Below are 19413 nucleotides of genomic sequence, written 5' to 3'. Positions count from 1 at the left end.
AACCATCATTATACACCAACTAGCCTAATTACCCTCACCTGCCTAGTTAACCTAATTAACCTAGTTAAGCCTTTAAATGTTACTTAAAGCTGTATAGAAATGTCTTAAAAATATCTAGTCAAATATTATTTACTGTCATCATGGCAAAGATAAAATAAATCAGTTATTAGAAATGAGTTATTAAACTGTTCAGAAATGTGTTTAAAAAAAACTTCTCCGTTAAACAGAGAGTGGGGAAAAAAATAAACAAGGGGGGCTAATAATTCAGGGCGGCTAATAATTCTGACTTTAACTGTAGATGTTATTTTAAAGCAATAACGTAACATAAGTTGCAACATTCCAAAGCACCTCGTTTGTTCAGTAAATTGTCCGTCCAACAGTAAACAAATTTCATACATAATGAACAGGAAACATGCAAGTCACAAAACGTGAAACTTTTTACAGCTCTTCACCTAATAGTGTGAACAGCGTATGGGAATTCTGCCAAGAGTTGCGTGCTTAATAGACTCTATTATTGTATGTGTTTTTAATTGCAAGCTGTTTCCTAACATCTGTCTGTTGACATCTCTTTGTAGGAATTCAGTCTAAAACAAGATCTGTAAATTCTCTGCAGCTGTTCAGGCAAAAGCTGCAATCCAACTAAACGTGCTGACTTTTTTCACGTCGTTTAGCAACGCAAAGAACTAGGAAAGAGAAGTGTGTTTTGAAGATACAGAACATAAATCCTAATCAACTTTATGTTGTTTGGTTCATAAAGACTACACTCAGATAGTGATAATTACTGATTAAGAGACAATATTTATTTACAACACAGCTTCAAATAAACACTTTACAAAAGAAACCTGAAAGAACAGTATTTTACAGCTAACAATGGCAAATGAGGCCTATGTAAGTCCACATGCATACAGTGTATTTATGAAAAGTGTATGAAAGACAGCCACCTTTATGTCAGTAGAAAGTGCACCAGTTGCTGCTGTCACTGGGAGTCAGTCCACCTGTTATCAGGAGAATCAGGTCCACAAACCACCAGATGCCAAGACCACCCAGGGTTAGTAGTTTTCCCACCGCAGTCCCAGTATGTCCGAGACAGAAACGATCGACGCCGAAACATCCCAGGAAAAAGGAGTACAGTAGAGTGGTGATGAAGTAGTGTCCTGTGTATCTTAAAGATAAAAAAAAAAAACATGTTAAAGGGATAGTTCACCTAAAAAAATGAAAATTACCTCATCAATTACTCTCCCTTGTGTGGTTTCTTTCTTACACAAAAGAAGATATTTTGAAGAATGCCCATCGTGGGGACCCATAGTATGAACAAATATCTTATATGGAAGTGAATATGCCCCAATATATCTTTTTTTCTGTTCGACAGATGAAAGAAACTCAGGTGCTGAATAAGTGAAGGATGAGTAAATGATGGCAGATTTTTTGGGTGAAATATTTGTTTAAAAAGAAAATGCCAAAAAAAGACGCACACTCGTTTTCGTTATTGGCATGTTGATTGTTAGCATTAATAACGGGGAAAGTTTCTGTTTACTGTCATGCTTGTGGATTAATATAGTTGTCTACCAAGGATCAGCCTTGAGATTTAAAAAACACAGAGAGAGAGACTCTCAGTAAAAGGGATCCATGGTACTTTACTGCCCTCTTGTGGCAGCTAAAATAAATATAATACAACTGTTAACAAACAGAGGTCAAATAAAATAAAATACTTAAAGTCAAATTAAATATTATAAGACTTAAAATTTTTGGCAAATTACTTTTTCCATTTCATTTGTGATTACTGGATAAGGATATGTCGATTATTTTAAGCATGTTGATGTTACCATTTGGTCACATTAAGTCAATATATATTGACTTATCCACAACACATGGACATGACCTCAATCATTTTTGGTGATTTAATATATATCCCAAACATAAAATACAATTCTAGCAGCATTTTAGCTGATTGTACAAAATCTTGATCTATATTTGAGGTGTCAGTATGGTTAAAAAAAAAACACTAAATTATTTACTATAAATTACTCTGGTAGGAGATATCACAGCTTCTGTTTCTTTTTTAACTTCTACTTTTTTTGTAAACATTTAGTATTATTTGTTTGGGATTTGTGTTTTCACATTCTTATTTTAATGCCTGATTATTAAATTATTAAAATGATTATAATTACATTTAATATTTTTAAGAATGTTTTTTGGAAGAGTGCACTTGCATTGTGATGATATTATATTGTCATTCTGGCATTATATAATAAGTAGCATAAAATCTAATCTTAAAATTATAATAATATCGTTTATTGACATATATTTTGGTGCAAGATATCATACAACAAAAAATAGATATAGTGGCATGCCTAACTAAGACTAGGGCTGCGCGATTAATCAAAATGTAATCTAAATCAATGTTCAGAACCTATAATCGATCAATTTTTTCATGACAATTTTTTGTATTACTTTGGCTACCGTGTGTGGAGTCATGTGACCCTGCTCTGTTAAGGCTACTTTATATTTCTGTGTCAAAAGCACAGGCATGGTCTAGCACAGCCTTTGTGCAGTTCCTTACTTTTGTGAGCACATTACATGTGAGCATATTCTTTGTACAAAACTTATTAGTGAACTATGAAAATAAAATGATCGTTCATTATTCATAATCGAGTTAAAAGGTTCAATTAATCAAGATTTAGATTTGAAGCCAAATCGCCCAGCTCTAATTAAGACCATACTGAAAACAACTATAGGGAGACACTGTAAAAGAACTTTCAAAGACTACTTAAAAAAGCTTTGCTAGTAAGCAAGTTTTACACCAACACAAAAACATTATAGAACTATTTCCATTTTAACGTTTAATAAGAAATGCTCTAATATTTTGGTGCCACTGGACAAAAGTACGGTGGCCGAGAGAGCTTAACGTGCTGCAATTTAAGAAAACACGTGAGAAAAATCTTTGAGAAAAGATCTTCATCTGTTTTACAACACACGTGATGCAAATACTCACAACACATAAATTTAAAAAGCGCAAACATTTTACGAAAACACACAGCATTTCCTCACAACACTTTTCAAATAACACAACGGAAAAAAAGACCCTGAAAAGTGACGGACACTGCTATTTAATTTATAGTTATTTAGACTAATAAATACTGGAGACAAGGCAATCGGGATTTAAAATTATCAAACAAAAAAAACTTTCAAAGATCACCTACAACTGCACTGAGCAATAGTCATGGCGTAGCGGTGTCCGTAAGGTTTTTGCATCTTCTTGAAACATTTCTGTTGTATTCCGATAAAAATGCACTGTGTTTTCGTAAATTGTTTGCAGTGTGTGAAAATGCAGCGCATTTTTTATTGTCTATGTGTTAGGATTTGCAGCATGCGTGCCGTCAAACAGATAAAGATATTTTTCTTAATTTGCTGGCATTTTTCCAATTGCATTCATTTTCTTAAATTGCAGCATGTTAAGCTCTCTCAGCCACCATACCAAAGTTATTTCTGAGTAAAAATATTTTCTAGCTGAATATAAAACAGTATAATCTAACATATTATAGAAAGAAAAGTCTAAAAAAAAAGTCTCTACTCTTAAAAAGACAATTTGCAAACAATCTGAAAGTACTGCTAAATTATTGCTATTTTAAATAGCATGCATCCTTTCACTTACAGTAAATGGCATTTAATGAATGAAAATAGCTTTGGCATGAAATCAAACATTAATTTAATTTATTTACATTTCTAAAACATCTACAAAATAAAACCTTGTATTATATTGTGTTTCACTCACTTAATGCATGGTTCATTGCCTCTGAGAAACTCTCGTGGTCCAGCACACTCAATGCCATCAAGTGCTGTGCATAACACCTGGGTATGGTTCACATCTTTGTACACTTGACCACCAAACTATATGGAAAAGCAAATTGTATGTTGTTAACTTGTCTACAAATATTTAAACATTGGTATGTAAGCATCTTCAATGCTCTGAGCCACATATTTTTTGTGCGAAAAAATCTATACAAAAATGTACTTGCCTTTACGCACCCATAACCCAGTTCCTGAAAGGCAGACACATTTCCACCGTGATCAACTGGATCTTGACAGAATATGAATTCCTCCGGTCTGAATGAAATAACAGCACAAATGACCATCAAAAAAGCCGTATCAAAATCTGTAACAGTGCCCAATGTGCACAGGGTTTTGTATTGGACAGCCAAAACGTAGATCTATTCTATTATTTTATCACACATTCAAGCCAAGCCAACTTAAAAAAAACAAAAAAAAAACAAAAAAAAAACATGGAATTCCTAAAAGACTTTCTTAAATGTATTGCCTTGTTATGTCATCCTTCTAAATTTAAACAAAAAATACTGCTAAAATACTGAAATACTGTTCATTTCTAGAATTCACATATCAAGTTATTACAATTTTAGGTAATATTTAAGCACTATTCAGGAGCATTTTCAAACCTTTTCAGCACTTTCAAGTGTAGCAATTTACATAATTACATGCACACCTCATCACATTATACCAGATGCTTTGTTACTAATATAGTATTCAAAGGAACATTCTGGTGGCATGTTTGCTCATAATCAGGGCCAGACGGAATCTGTGGACTTTCTTTGCTATTTCTGCGGAGAATTTTGGTAAAAATCTGCAGATTTCTGCAGAATTATTTTGGGAGTATCCAGCGGAGTATTATAACTAAAACCTTAATATATTAAATAAAAACTAATAAATTACTGAATAAAAACTGAATAAATTCATATTTACAAATTTACTTAAGTAAATAAACAGAATTAATAATGGGATATAAATCAGCAGAAATCTGCGGAATTCTGCGTGCGCAGATTCCGTGTGGGCCTACTCATAATGTAATTTTCTCACATCTTAAATCTTTCATCGTAAATGTATAATCATTTTAATTTTAAAAAAGACAGACAGATCACATGTCCACACTTTAAAGTTACCATTTTATGCAAAAGCAAAAAATATATTTTATTTAAATAATTAATTATTATCTATTTAGTAAAATAAATAGTATGGGTGCAACACAATTACACTTTTAGGCAGATTCAAGCCCTTCATCCAAAATCTTGTAAACAGTTGATTCAAATTCCACCATTTTCAAGTGTTTACGTTTTTAAAATAAATATACACTTACAGGCCTTTATCAGGTACACCTTACTAGTACCATGTTGGACCTCCTTTTGCCCCCAGAACTGCTTTAAACCTTTGTGGCATAGATTTATCAAGGTACTGGAAACATTCCTCAGAGAAATTTGTCCATATTGATTGACATAGTATCACGCAGTTGCTGCAGATTTGTCGGCTGCACATCGATGATGTGATTCTACCATTCCACCATATCCCACAAGTGCTCTATTGGATTGAGTTCTGGTGACCACGGAGGCCATTTGAGTACATTAAACTCATTGTCATGTTCAAGAAACCAATCTGAGATGATTCGCACTTTATGACATGGTGCGTTTTGCTGCTGGAAGTAGCCATCAAAAATGGGTATACTGTGGTCATAAAAGGATTTGTGTCATAAAAGGGTTATTTTTAGAAACAATTCAGATTTGGGGTGGTGTCATAACGAAAGGGTTAGTTTGTTTAAAACTTTAGTTACGGCTAATGAAAATGACATGATTGTCCAAACTATTAATTCATGCATTTCCAAGTTGGTTTAGCGTGTGTGACGAAATAAAAACATTTACTATGCGCTTTGGCGAATGTAAGCAGAATGTCCAATACAAAACTTACCAGGCCGCGTGTTTTAGCAAGATATTTACTTACAGGTATCGACAGAGCACGACAGGTGACGGAGGGTTATACTCGTACTGCTCCGTGTGGTTTGATGTTTCGGTAGGAATAACGCTACCACTCTCCGTCACATTTTCCTCCGGTTGTTCGCTGAACAGAACTGGTTTGCTAGTCGTTACCCTGTTTCCGGGTGGCTCGGTTGAGTTTTGTGAGTGAATCCCTTCTAGACACTGTAAAAGCAGCACTGTAAAAAACAACAAGAACTGTCCGCATAGTAAAATGTAGTTGACTGAAATCTGCGGCATGATTTCACAACAACAGTAAAGCTGAACGGCTAAACGTCTTCCAGCTAATCAACGAGATGGCAGCTGGCTAGCATTGATTCTGCCAGTTATATCTGTAAACGCCTGTCGACATATTATTGGACTAATTTAATTTTAGAATATGCGAGTTACCATGTTGTGCGCTAAAATGTACCATTTTATACTGCTACCACAAGCTAAAACCGAACCGAGAGAGTTGACAACATAAGCGGCGCATTGTGATGACGCGTTATGTGTAGCGTTACGTCATTTAATTTTTTTCAGTGTTTTTTTATTTATTTATTATTATTATTATTATTAAAAGAAAAGCATATAACATTTTACAATAGATAAATACATGTGAGGGGATAAGTATAAACAAAATACAAATGTAAATATGTAATAATTAAATACATTAGAGAGTTCGCACATTTTAACATGCTTAATTCTTATTAGTTTCTTATTTCTTATTACTAATGTAGTAAACAATATAAGTAAATTAACTAAATAAAAACGATTTTTCTGTTGATTAGGATAGACAGTAAAGCCAAATATTATTTTCCCATAAAAATGAAAGATGTTTTGAACAATAGAAATTCTTATTAATATATTTTTGCGCCTAAAAAACTGTAAAGCCGTCTCCTCATATTCATTACAGACAATACAACTTACATCAATCTCACTTTTAAGTTGTTGTAAATAATGTTTTGCTGCATAGAATCTGAGATGTTTATAGGATATTTCTTTCATTTTATTTCTGGTATTATATTTCTGTAACAGCCACACTTTTTTTCCAGCAAATAAATTCACTCTTTAATAAACACATCCAATGAGACCGAATATAAGTAATGATTTCCTTTTGGAAAAATAGTAGGAATAGCTTCATTGTACTCTAAAATAAGTAGGCTATATTTAAATATGTTGTATTCTGTTCAGGGCGTCACGGTGGCTCAGTGTGTTGCACAATCGCCTCACAGCAAGAATTGGAGCTTATTGAATAAGCTAAATTGGCTGTAGTGTATGTGTGTGAATGCAAGAGTGTATGGGTGCGTCCCAGTGTTGGGTTGCGTTTGGAAGGGCATCCACTGCGAAAAACATTTGCTGAATAAGTTCTGTGGCGAACACTGATTAATAAATGGACTAAGCTGAAAAGAAAATGAATGAATAAATGAATGAATTCTGTTAAATTATTCTGTAAAAACAAAAATGAGAGAGAGCAAGAGAGAGGGAGATTACAACTGTTCACAATTCTTACCTCACAAATTTGTCACAAGATTTGGAGATTAACTGGCACGTTATTTTTTATTTCATTTAAAGTTAGTTATTGTTTCACTGTATTTTAACAGTACAACTTTTACTGTTTATTTTAGTACAACTCAGTGTTTTTTTTATGTTTTTTATTTTATGTTACTTATTATGCATATAAGAAAGAACATTTTAAAAAAAACACTATGAACAAAGAGCCAAAAGTGATTACGTAAATAAATCCCAGCAAATTGTACAAGTTTAAAAGATTTACACCAAGAAAGAATTTTCATGCAATATAATTATTATTTTAAGGAGTTCACATATAAATCAAAATTAATTCTGAAAATAAATAAGCAAGGGTATTTCTTTGAAAATGTATATTATTCGATGTAAATTTGAGTCAGAAAGAGCAATAGCTATATCCCATCTTTTTTATTAATTTAATGCCACAAGGACAAGAGAGATATTACACATTCAAAGAGTTTTCTGAAATAGAATATATATATATATAATATGCTCTGAAAACATTTAATTTCATGTAAAGGTATTATATATATATATATATATATATATATATATATATATATATATATATATATATATATATATATATATATATATGTATATATGTATGTATGTATGTATGTATGTATGTATGTATGTATGTATGTGTATGTATGTATGTATGTGTATATATATATATATATATATATATATATATATATATATATATATATATATATATATATATATATATATATATATATATATATATATATAATACCTTTACATGAAATTAAATGTTTTTAGAGCATTACATATATTTAGTGCTTTTTTGTTTTGTGATTGAAGATTAACATATAATTTGAAGTCACAAAATGGTTAAAGTTTGGCTTACATTGAGGCCACTTTTTATGTATATGATATTTTCCTGATTACATAAACATATTAAAAATATGTTGTGGTGTTATGTTTTAATAAACATGTATAATATATCTTAAATAATATCTTATATTTGCCAGTGAATTTGTCAGGAGACTTTAATCACAGTGACCTCTTGTGGTGAAATTCAGATCAAAGAGAAGCAGATTTACATTCGCATGAGAGCTGTTTAAATGTTTACAAAACCCTCCTTAGACAAATTGGCAAATTAAACATAGCCATGAGAAGTATGTTTTAAATTAAAATCTATGACTAGTAAGAAAAAAAAAACAATATAATAATGCTACTAAAAAGTCTTAGTCCTGTAAGATATTGCCAAGTTCCTTTACATAAGTTTAAAATAAAATGTGTGGTAATCTAACCACATGCCCTTATATATGTAGTCTACTGTAGCATATATAACTCTGCAGATTTGGGAGGAAAATAAAGATAAAAGACAGAAATCGAATGGAATATCTTTAATGGTTGCTCTGCAACTTTATATTTGATGCATTTTCACACTTTCACGCAGCAGATAAAGACTAAAGAATAAATAGCATATATTAAATCTCAACCCAGATCTTCAGTTATTGATATATAACACAGAGTCGCATATATCATTGCAGCAGAGTTTGTTGTTGCTCCAGCACAGACATCTCTAGAGATCCTGACACCGTGTGTTTTGATCCTTATTAGCTTTTAATCCAAACAAAGTTGATCCAGGAGTTGCAATGCTAGCATGTTCATTTATATCAGTTTCTCCATATGGGATTAATACTGAGGTGGTCTGTGGTATTTTTCGGCCATGCACCCACACTGGTACAGGATAGGGTCTACATTGGGGCCGGTAGCTAATGTTGAAGAAAGGCTGCCGGTGAACCTGGTAAGAAGCTGCAGAAGAGCTGCCAGCAGATGTGGTCATGTAATCCTGTGGATAAGGAAATATATTTCCTTGCGCTGAGACGAGCACTCCCTGTGAAAATCAGATCAATCAATCAATCAGACAATAATGAAATAATAAACGTGTTATATTTTACACACAACCTGAAAGCAATAAAATCAACAATGATATAATGTTTTACAATTGAAGTCAAAATTATTAGCCCCCCTGAATTATTAGCCTGCCTGTTTATTTTTTCTCCAATTTCTGTTTAACGGAGAGCAGATTTTTAAACACATTTCTAAACATAATAGCTTTATTGACTCATTCCTAATAACTGATTTATTTTATCTTTGCCATAATGACAATAAATAATATTATACTACATATTTTTTAAGACATTTCTATACAGCTTAAAGTGACATTTAAAGACTTAACTTGGTTAATTAGGTTAACTAGGCAGGTTAGGGTAATTAGGCAAATTATTGTATAATGATGGTTTGTTCTGTAGACTATCGGAAACAAATGTATAGCTTAAAGGGGCTAATAATTTTGACCTTAAAATTTTATTTAAAAATTAAAAATTGCTTTTATTCCAGCCGAAATAATACAAATAAGACTTTCTCCAGAAGAAAAAATACTATCATACTGTAAAAATTTCCCTGCTCTGTTAAAAATCATTTGGTAAATATTTAAAAAGAAAACAAAAAACAACGGGTGGCTAATAATTCTGACTTCAACAGTATGTCTTATATTTATTTTAATATACAGTTGAAATCAGAATTTTTAGCCTATCTGTAACATTTTAAATCTTTTAAAGTTCTGTTTAACAGAGAGATTACTTTGTCAGCACATTTCTAAACATAATAGTTTTAATAACTAATGAAGAGTTCATATGCAAAATCCTCTAAATGCCATCTGTAAGTTTCTCCTAAAATAAGCATTTTTCTCAGCCTCCTATATTTATGTTCAAGTGTTTGACTTTAAAGGCAATGAAAAGAACTTCTTTGTCACTATAAAAGTAACATTTCTGAGTCCGAGAAAGATGCTAATTTTAATATAAAATATCAAACAGCATTTAGAGGTTTTTGCATCTAAACTCTTCAAATTTCTAATAACTGATTATTTTTATCTATGCCATGATGATAGTACATCATATTTTACTAGATATTTTTTTAGTATTCAGCTTGAAGTCCAATTTAAATGCTTAACCTTAATGAGGTTAATGAGGCAAGTCAGTGTAATTGGGCAAGCCATTGCACAAAAATGGTTTGTTCTGTATCCAATTTTTAAAAAATATTGCTTAAGGAGGCTAACAATATTGACCTTAATATGGTTTTATAAAATGTAAAAACTGCTTTTCTTTCATCCTAAATAAAACCAAAAAGACTTTCTCCAGAAGAAAAAATATTATCGGAAATACTGTGAAAAATTCCATTAAATATCACTTGTGTGAAATGTTTAAAAAAGAATAAACATTTCACAAGAGGGTTAATAATGCCCCCCTCAACTGTATATATTAATCTTAATTTTCAAACAAAATTTGTAGTTTTAATAAATAATCTGTGGTATTAAATCAAATAAGTTCCCACGGTGGATAACAGCCCTACCTGAGAGGTCATTCTGTGCTGCTGAAAGTTCGGTGGTAAATCTTGCATGCCAGTAAGTCTTTGTTGTGAGGACGAGACTGAAGTGGTGTAACCTTGACCCTCTCCTTCATTTGACCTTCTAGGTATCCAAGAACCAGTTGCTTCAGATGCCAAAAGTGGAAGTGTTCCAACATAATTAAACTGACATAAATTTGACAAGACGTGTGACGGCAAACGCAGAGAATTAATTAGGCCTGGAGTGGGGAAGTAAAAGTGTCGAGCGAGCGAATCCTTCTGAGAAGCATCAGTCACATCAGCTGCAAACTTCTGTTGTTCAGCATGTTTTTTATCCAAGGGTAAATGCGCAGGTTGCTCTACACTGTGCTGTTTCTTGCTGTTGATCTCAGGGTTTCTGTCTCCTATCTCCTCATTTGGATCATCCTTGGACTCTTGCACGGTTGTGGAGATTTCTCTGGAGTTTTGTTCGTCTTGAGAAATTGACTGGATTGACTCAACTTCATTGCTTTCCTTTTCATCCCCAAATCCATCAATGTCACTCTCATTTGTATCTGAATGTGTAAAATATCGGAATAAATAACTTAAGGATGTGTGTTAGAAATAGCATTTAAAACATTGTTAATACAATACATTATAAAAAAAAAAGTATTAATAAATATTGAAATTTTATATAATGATATAAATTAACTTATAATTAATGCTTGATAATGACTAATCATGATAAATCAAACCAAAATTAAAGTTTGTGTTTAATTAATGTGTGTGTGATATGCATATTTACTATGTAAATATACTGTACATACACACAAAATTATACAAAATCAAAATATGTACATAGATATTTAAATTTAAAATTTGTATTATATGTGTGTGTGTGTGTGTGTGTGTGTTCTAAAATAAATGCAAGCATGTGGGTATTTCTACTTACATAATAAATATTTACAGTACACACACACACTTACACGCGCACACACACACACACACACACATATATTATGTAAATCCAAACTTAAATTTTAGATGTGCTTAATTACAAATTAATCGTTGCCCAGCTTCATTTGTAATATAATTAGAATGTGAATTTATATAAATAATAAAATATGTTTATAATAAACAACAGTTTGATATTTGTTTAATGTATAAGTATATAAATTCTAACCTGTTGAAGTTGATGTAACAACGTTACTTTCTTGAATCAAATAATTTGATGAAATTTGGTCAAAGGACGAGTCGTCTGTCAACACACTGGCTTTTTTGGGTTCCACCTCACACCTCTGATGCAACATCTGCTTCCTGAGAATCAAAAAGAAGTTATGTCAGTGGATACTACAATTATTTCAGACAGTGTTGCTTAAAAGCTTACACAAAAAAAAAATCTCAATTTAAAAATAGAATTTAACCCTGAAAATAAAAAATGTCCTGTTCATATCAAAACTGAAAGGATTATGATGATTGATTATATGATTTACACTAATAAATCTGTACCATCGGAGCCTTTTAACTCCAGATCAACTTTAGTCTGCTGATAATATAGTTTATTAAAAAAAAATGTTTTATATACATATTGCATATTGACCAACACTGACCTTTTCTCTCGTCTCCCGTTCCCAGTCTCTCTGAATCCTTTAGCAAATGGGTTATTGTCGATTTTGAGCTGGGTTATCTGTTCAGGTACAATAAATGTTAATGAAAATATCACATTTCAAGTATTGAGCAAACTCTTTACAACCTTATAAAACAAATAATTTGAAACAGTACTGTCACCTTTTCATTTTGGTATGCCGTCACAGCAATAAATTCAGTCTCAGGAAACACATATGTTTTGAATGTGCTGTAAGGAAGTTTGAGGACGTCATTGGCTCGAACAATATGAAACCTTGGCTGATATTTATGCATGGAGTTTAAAATAGTCTGCAAAACAAAAATCATATCATTTTAAATAATGATTTTATACAACAACAATGACATCTTCAAATTAAACCAAATTAATTTAAAATTAGTGGGGAAATAATATCTTTTCAAGTTTCAAAAATTTCTATAATTAACAAAAAAATCTCTTTAGATTCAGATTTTTTTCTAAATCAAATCTCAAAAAAGTCATGTTTACCTTAACTTTTGCGAGTCAGAATGTCAAGATGTCAAGAAATACCTTTACAAGTCTGTTGTTTTATGATTTAAAAAAACATAGTAACCACAAATTTACCAGTTTTTCTTAAATCTTTAATCACTAAACTGTTTTTAAATGGTACTGAACGCAAGATTAATTTACTAAAGCCTACTAAACATGGCAAAATTTCTTAATTGCTTATAGGCAACTTGTTGAATGTTTTATATACCTTTTACTTTTTTCTCTTTATTTATTTTTCTTTCAGTGAAAAAATTAAAAGTTTTAAGAAGAACTTCAATATAAAAAGTGATTCACATCTTAATACTCACAAATCCATGTTTGTCGGATATATTATTCGTCAGTTTGAGTTTATGAAAGGTCACAGCTTTAGACATCCATTGCTCTCCGGTAGAAGGACTGTCTGGGTGGATGTACATGCGCTTGGGCATTTCTGGGTCGGCCTTTCCAGCCACCATCCAGCGGCAGTTGTGAAACTTGTATCTGTAGTCATCGGACGCGACTATATCCATCAGCAGAATGTACCTCGCCTTCCTGTCGAAGCCGCTGCAGCGCACTTTGAAGGCTGGGAACATCCGCCTTAAAGAAGCAGAAGAAACGACTCAAAATACAAAGCAAACTTTTAAAAATAAAGATTCTTGATTAGCACGCACGAAACCCTTTAAGATATAGTAAAGCTGTTCTGTAGCCTATATTCTTAAAATATTCTTCAAACTTTAAAAAATATGGTTATTTGAAGAGATTTTCACTAAAAGGTTCTTAAATTAACCAAAGGGCTTCTTCTTTGTTATAAATGTGAAAAGTTTGTTTTTGATCTTCCAGCACCTTATAGCCTAATTAAGAGAAACAAATCTAAACAACCCAGCGACCTGTCATGGCGCATTTCACACGACGTTTTCCTAAATGAAGTCTAGTCGTGTTAAATCATCTTCTTACCTGCCAGACTTTGTTATGACCATCTCCGTGCCGACTTTGTGAAACTGCCCCCACAGTTCATTGCCTTCCAGGTGAACCACAGGTTCGTCCTCGGGTGTCTGGACGGGGTCTCTGGTCCGCCCGGAGAGGAGCGCAGGAGCCGCGGACTCTTTTAGCGCCAGACGGATCGAGCTCTGGAGCGCGTTCGCGAACTGCTGGTGCCCATATCCAACAGGGAAAAACTGCGCCTGCTGTCCCAGCATCGGGCTAATAGTGAAGTCAGTGGGACTAGCCGGTATAAAGTGGTGATACGCCATTCTCTTAACTAGCGCTGCGTTTGTGGTTATTTCATCATCAGTATCATCATCAGTCAATCACAACAACTCCTCTGTGTAGTCTTCACTCTTTATGAGGAACCATATTTTAACTGATCAAAAGTTGTAGACACTTTGTCTAAATAAAAACTCGCGTTTTTGAGTGAGTCAATCATTCTCATGCTGTCATGTCTCTGTCCCGTTGAGTGAAAAACCCAACTGCAGAGACAGTAAAGGCTGTTTTATGGGGTCTCGTGCGCACAGATGAACTCTGGGGACCTTGTGCCGAATCTCCAGACAGCATGGTGTTGGTTTGTTGTCTGGACGGGACAGTTCAGTCAGGGCTTTCTGATTGGCTCTATGGACACATCCAAACCAATTGTGCTTCATAAGGGCGTGGTGAATCGATTTAATGAAGAATCAACTGCAACAAAGTGATTTGGTACAAATGGAGAATAGGCTTAGCTGTCTGAAATTTAGTGTTGCTCGTGTTTTTTACATATTGTTATTTGAAATGTGAAACAAAGCTATGAAGTGCAATTAAGGTCAAACATTTTGTGTATTTTGACACATAAACAAGAAGTCCCTCATATTATTTCTACAGCAGTTCTTTCTGCAGATGAAGACGGAGAGACTGGATAAGCCAATAGCTATAACGTTAAAATAAATAAATAAATAAATAAAATGTTTGAATGCCATGTATATTTTTCAATTTAGGCCATGAATTTCATAAAACATTAATGACATTAATTCTGACATGATCGCAGTACGATATAACAAATGACATTGTTCTTTCTAAAGCTATTGAGATGTCTGATAGCTTTTCTAAATTAAAATTTTCTGATTGGGATAATGTCTAAACCAAATATGCTGACTGAAAACTGCACATTTTTTTGCAGAAAAGTTCATTGCTTAACAACAGCAATAATGTACACTATCGGTCAAAAGTTTGGGGTCAGTAGGTATTTTACATGCTCTAAAATGAGCTTATCCTGCTCACCAAGGCTGCAATTAAAAAAAAAATACAGTACAAATTGTACAATTGTGAAATGTTATTGCACTATAAAATATCTATTCAAAATCATTTAATATAATAATCTATTCTAGTGATTTGAATGATGAATTTTCACCTTCATTACTCCAGTCTTCTGTCACATGATTCAGAAATCTCTCTAATATAATATATTGTTATTGTTATTATTATTATTATGTAGTAGTAGTGTTGTTGTTGTTGTTGTTATAAATGGAAATATTAATAACAGCAATAATGACTGGACTTAATAACTTAATTTGAAAATACATACAAAAAGTAAATAAATATTGAATGAATAAGTTTAACAATTTTACATTTTTTACTTTTAATAAATGCTGCCTTGATGAACAGAATAAAAAAATAAAAATAAAAACTGATCCCAAACTTTGACTGGTAGTATATACATTTTTTTAAAAGGTGTCATTGTATGAACCAGAGATGCCCAAAGGCCATCCCATCTGAGAAGAGAGAAAGAATTTTGGGGAGGGTTGGGGTTTTAATACACATTCATTTCTAATTTAATATAAGCTTTCATTTGCTTTTTTAAGCTACAAAGCTTGAATTAAATGTTTCAATAAAATTTTGTAAATGAATCTGTTTTTAATGAACACACTGTTGCTCAGCAGACTCAGCACAATTCCGAAGTCCTCAGTGAGCAAATCAAAGTAAAGGCAGGTGCAGCTTGACTAGTGTATTCCACATGTTTTAAATTGAATTCTTATGTTTTCTTTATAATAGGTTAATTATAAAATGTATAAAATATATAATGTATTAGTTAATATGCAAAAAGTAATGTTTTCTATTTATTTTTAAATAATAAACGAGGAAATTATTCATGGAAACTTTGTAATGTTTGATATATTTACCTTCGGCCCACGACCCTCAATCAAGTTTGTTTTTTGGCCCTTCATAAGAAAATATTTGGGCACCCCTGGAATAATTATAAAGCTGCCACATCAGAGCAGCAGTATGTCCACACCACATCAAACAAGAATGAAGGACATATTAAAAATATTGGCTTAACGGATGGTCTTTTTAGGATTGTCACATTAAATTACCCCTCCCTCTTACCTCCCACAAGACCACCCATAATCAATCTTCCACTTGTAATAGACATGCCTGAAAAAGCACAAGCGCAAACTATAGTACAGCATGAGCTGTTTAGTGTTTCCATCACATATTTTGCATATTTTACATACAGCCATCTCATTATAGCATCGTTTTGAAGGACTCCCCTAAAATATCCCATCGCTTCTTGCTCCTATACTTCATCCCCTGGTCATGCTGAGACCATAGGCTGAGACATGAGTGGGAAGTGACTTGCGTATGCTTTGGATTGTCCTGGCTGGATTAGGCAGTGTGTTCGGTTACACTTTTTATTGCAGAACAGTTTTGGCTGAACATTTCACAAAGACTCAAAAAGTGGATGGAAACCAGCAGGACACCAACCATCATTGTGTAACTTGGCATTCAATATAAGCATTTTTGGGTCATGTTTTAAATGCTAAACCACTCCTACCAGTCAACTGGAAATCAGGCTTTGATGTTTTCTGTGGCCAAACTATCATGGCGCCAATTTGACAGTCCATGTAATGGGGAAGTCTCATCAGATGCTTTTTAATGAGGATCTATTTCTGTTTACCACCTCAAGGCATCAGCACTTTAGCAGTTTTTTTTGGTAGTAGGCTAACAGGCGTCACTTTTGTGTGCTTTTTTAATAGTCTGTATTGAGTAAAATGCCTGACAGCTTCAGTATCGGGACAGTGTTGAATTACATTGTAAAGTTTTATTGTGCAGTCCACTGTTTTTATGCTTTTCCTTTACTGTGTACACAGCCCTGGAAAAAAAAATAAAAAGACCACTTCAAAGTTGTTATCAGTTCTCTGGATTGGTCATTATTACAATATAGGAACAGGTTGAAATGTTTGTGTTTTATTTGATAACTTCTGATCATTTGTCTTCACTATTAGAGCATTCATTTGCAATAAATGACAATAAATCAATGTTAAAATTCTTTTTTTCAGAGCTTGAATATTGGGAATATATAGATACATAAAAGGTGTTTTATTCATTTTCATATGTCTTATACCCTTTTTTCTTCAGGGGTCACCACAGCTGAATGAACCGCCAAATGCAGCATATGTTTTACCCAGTGGATGCCATTCCAGCTGCAATCCAGTAATGGGAAACATCCATTCCCACTCATACACTACGGCCAATTTAGTGTATTCAATTTACTTAAAGCGAATGTCTTTGGACTTGTGGGGTAAACCGGAGCACCCGGAGGAAACCCACGTCAACAAGGGGAGAACATGCAAACTGCAAAAGAGACGACTATGTCACCCTTTAAAAGGTGTTTCACATATTTTAAATTAAATTAATTAAAGTACAACTTTTATAACTGTAACAAAGTTGAGAATATCAAAGTTGACATTTTCCATAATCTTGTTCTTTAACTCAAGATACTGACCTCAAACCAGATAAGCATGGCATGTTTATTTCTAAAAGAGACTTGTGTTGTTTTTCATCATATTATTACTTTAAAAAAGCGAATGAGAAATTTACAGAAATATAACAGAGTTGAGAAATGATTAATACACTATTGGTGTATCTTAAAATGTGTACCAATGAATAAGAGAATACTGCCTCAATGTCTTCCACAGTTTCCCGCCAGTGGAAGTGACATCACATGCTTTATGTTTCAGTGCTTTAAAGTTCAACCTGCCTCTTTATAACCGATGTAACAGTTAACCAGAAAACAGGGACAGACAAAAAAACTGAATTGAAATTACAAATAATACAGAAAATGCATGTTGGACGCAAATTGCAATTTAACTCCTTACATTTATATAGCACTTTTCTGGACACTCAATCCACTTAACATACTTTTGGGGAGAATCTCCTCATCCACCACCAGTGTGCAGCATCCACCTGGATGACGCGACGGCAGCCCTATTGCACCAGACTGCAGATCAAAGGAGAAACAGAGTGATGAAGCCAATTCTGATATGGGGATGGTTAGGAGGCCATGATAGACAGAGGCAGTGGACAAATTTGGCCAGGATGCCGGGGTTAAACCCCTACTCTTTTTTTTTTTGAAGGACATCCTGGGATTTTTAACGACCACTGAGAGTCAGGACCTGTTTAATATCTCATCCAAAAGAAAGCGCTGACTGAGTAGAAGAGAGTCCCCTTCACTATACTGGGGCAATAGAGCACAGAGCACAGGTTGAGTGCTGGCTTTCCCATGTGTTCTGCCATCCAGGTACTGACCAGGTTCAGCCCTGCTTAGCTTCATTGGGCAACCATGTGAGAGTTGCAGAGAGTTAGCTGCCAGCTAAACTTGGTAAACACGCACAAAAGTGGAAAAACACATATCATTTCAGGACAATTCAGAAGGTGGGCACAGTCAAAAAGAGGTATAGTGAGAGTCTTTATTTTAATAATTCATTCATTCATTCATTTTCCTTTGGCTTAGTTCATTTATTTATTAGGGGTCGCCAGAGCAGAATGAATGAACTTATACAGCATATGTATTAAACAGCGGACGCCCATCCAGCTGCAACTCAGTACTGGAACACACTCATACACTTGCACATTTACACACATACACTACAGCCAGTTTTAGTTTATCCAATTCACCTATAGCACGTGTCTTTGGACTGTGGGGGAAACTCCACACAGAAATGCCATCTGACCCAGCCGGGACTTGAAGCAGTAACCTTCTTCCTAACCACTGAGCCACCATGCCACCTTTACTTAAATATTTGAAACAAAATGTCTCTACATACACATACAAGCATTATTTATAGAGATAACTGATATCCATTGTGTAATTACCCAAAATAGTTTCATTAAAGTTTTTGTTTCAAGATGGTAATGAAGTCAATATTTGGTGGAAAAAACACGATTTTCCATCACAACAATTAAAAAATGTTATTCTGAACTGAAAATGTTATTCCCCTTATGATAAAACAGCTGTTCTATAGATGAAGGGTGTTGAAATCTCCCCTCATAGAGATACAGCTTTATTTCGAACATTGCCTACATTCTGAAGCATTTCAATTATTTCACGCCCTGCTTCTGTAATGGATAAATCTGCAAATTTATGACAATGCTTTGCTATGACAGTTTTATGTCTTGTGTTCAGCTGCGCTGCCACGATGGCTGAGACTACAGAGAAAGATCCACACACTGGATTACGAGAGATATGCCATCTGCGGCCATCCACTACTGATGATCAAATCTTTATTGGGCAAGGGGCAACCCCGGCTGTCAATCAGCCATACTTCAAAGAGGGACCGGGCAGAGATCTGTGGG

The 19413-nt window shown here is 33.6% G+C and overlaps 3 protein-coding genes across 4 annotated transcripts in view; all 3 read right to left on the bottom strand.

Moving 5' to 3' along the window:
- Positions 1–778: 778 nt before the first annotated feature.
- On the bottom strand, positions 779–6275 carry tm2d2 (TM2 domain containing 2). Its single transcript, NM_001002640.1, is given in 4 exon segments — positions 779–1162; positions 3773–3888; positions 4017–4104; positions 5782–6275. Coding segments are annotated over 4 exon segments (690 nt in total). The 5' UTR covers positions 6054–6275; the 3' UTR covers positions 779–948.
- A 2408-nt stretch (positions 6276–8683) lies between these two features.
- Positions 8684–14344, bottom strand: tbx3b (T-box transcription factor 3b). Its single transcript, XM_002662004.6, has 7 exons — positions 13768–14344; positions 13143–13410; positions 12471–12617; positions 12293–12369; positions 11866–11999; positions 10710–11257; positions 8684–9192 (listed from the first exon to the last, which is right to left on the bottom strand). The coding sequence occupies exons 1-7, from the start codon at positions 14061–14063 to the stop codon at positions 8878–8880; spliced, it is 1785 nt and encodes a 594-aa protein (XP_002662050.2). The 5' UTR covers positions 14064–14344; the 3' UTR covers positions 8684–8877.
- Positions 14345–16612: 2268 nt separating this feature from the next.
- The window catches only part of araf (A-Raf proto-oncogene, serine/threonine kinase), a 57895-nt gene continuing 55094 nt past the window's right edge, over positions 16613–19413 (bottom strand). The window contains exons 18-19 of one of the 2 annotated variants that reach the window (XR_012405825.1): positions 17980–18058; positions 16613–16930 (exon numbers count right to left, since the gene is read on the bottom strand). The gene's annotated coding sequence lies outside the window, so the exon portion shown is untranslated. Of the gene's footprint in view, positions 16931–17979; positions 18059–19413 lie in introns of those variants that run through there. The other variant, XR_012405827.1, reaches the window with a different exon arrangement.

Source organism: Danio rerio, chromosome 5 (genome assembly GCF_049306965.1).
Source record: "Danio rerio strain Tuebingen ecotype United States chromosome 5, GRCz12tu, whole genome shotgun sequence".
In the NCBI taxonomy this organism is placed as follows: Eukaryota; Metazoa; Chordata; class Actinopteri; order Cypriniformes; family Danionidae; genus Danio; species Danio rerio.
The sequence above is the reverse complement of the archived record's forward strand: the minus strand, read 5'-3'. Positions and strand labels throughout refer to the sequence as shown.

Excerpts from the sequence above, each read along its gene's own strand:
- tbx3b (XM_002662004.6), bottom strand. The coding sequence starts at position 14,063 with ATGGCGTATCACCACTTTATACCGGCTAGTCCCACTGACTTCACTATT. Across the intron at positions 12,618-13,142 it reads TATCCGACAAACATGGATTT|ACTATTTTAAACTCCATGCA; the intron begins GTGAGTATTAAG and ends TTTGTTTTGCAG. Across the intron at positions 11,258-11,865 it reads TGTTACATCAACTTCAACAG|ATACAAATGAGAGTGACATT; the intron begins GTTAGAATTTAT and ends TTACACATTCAG.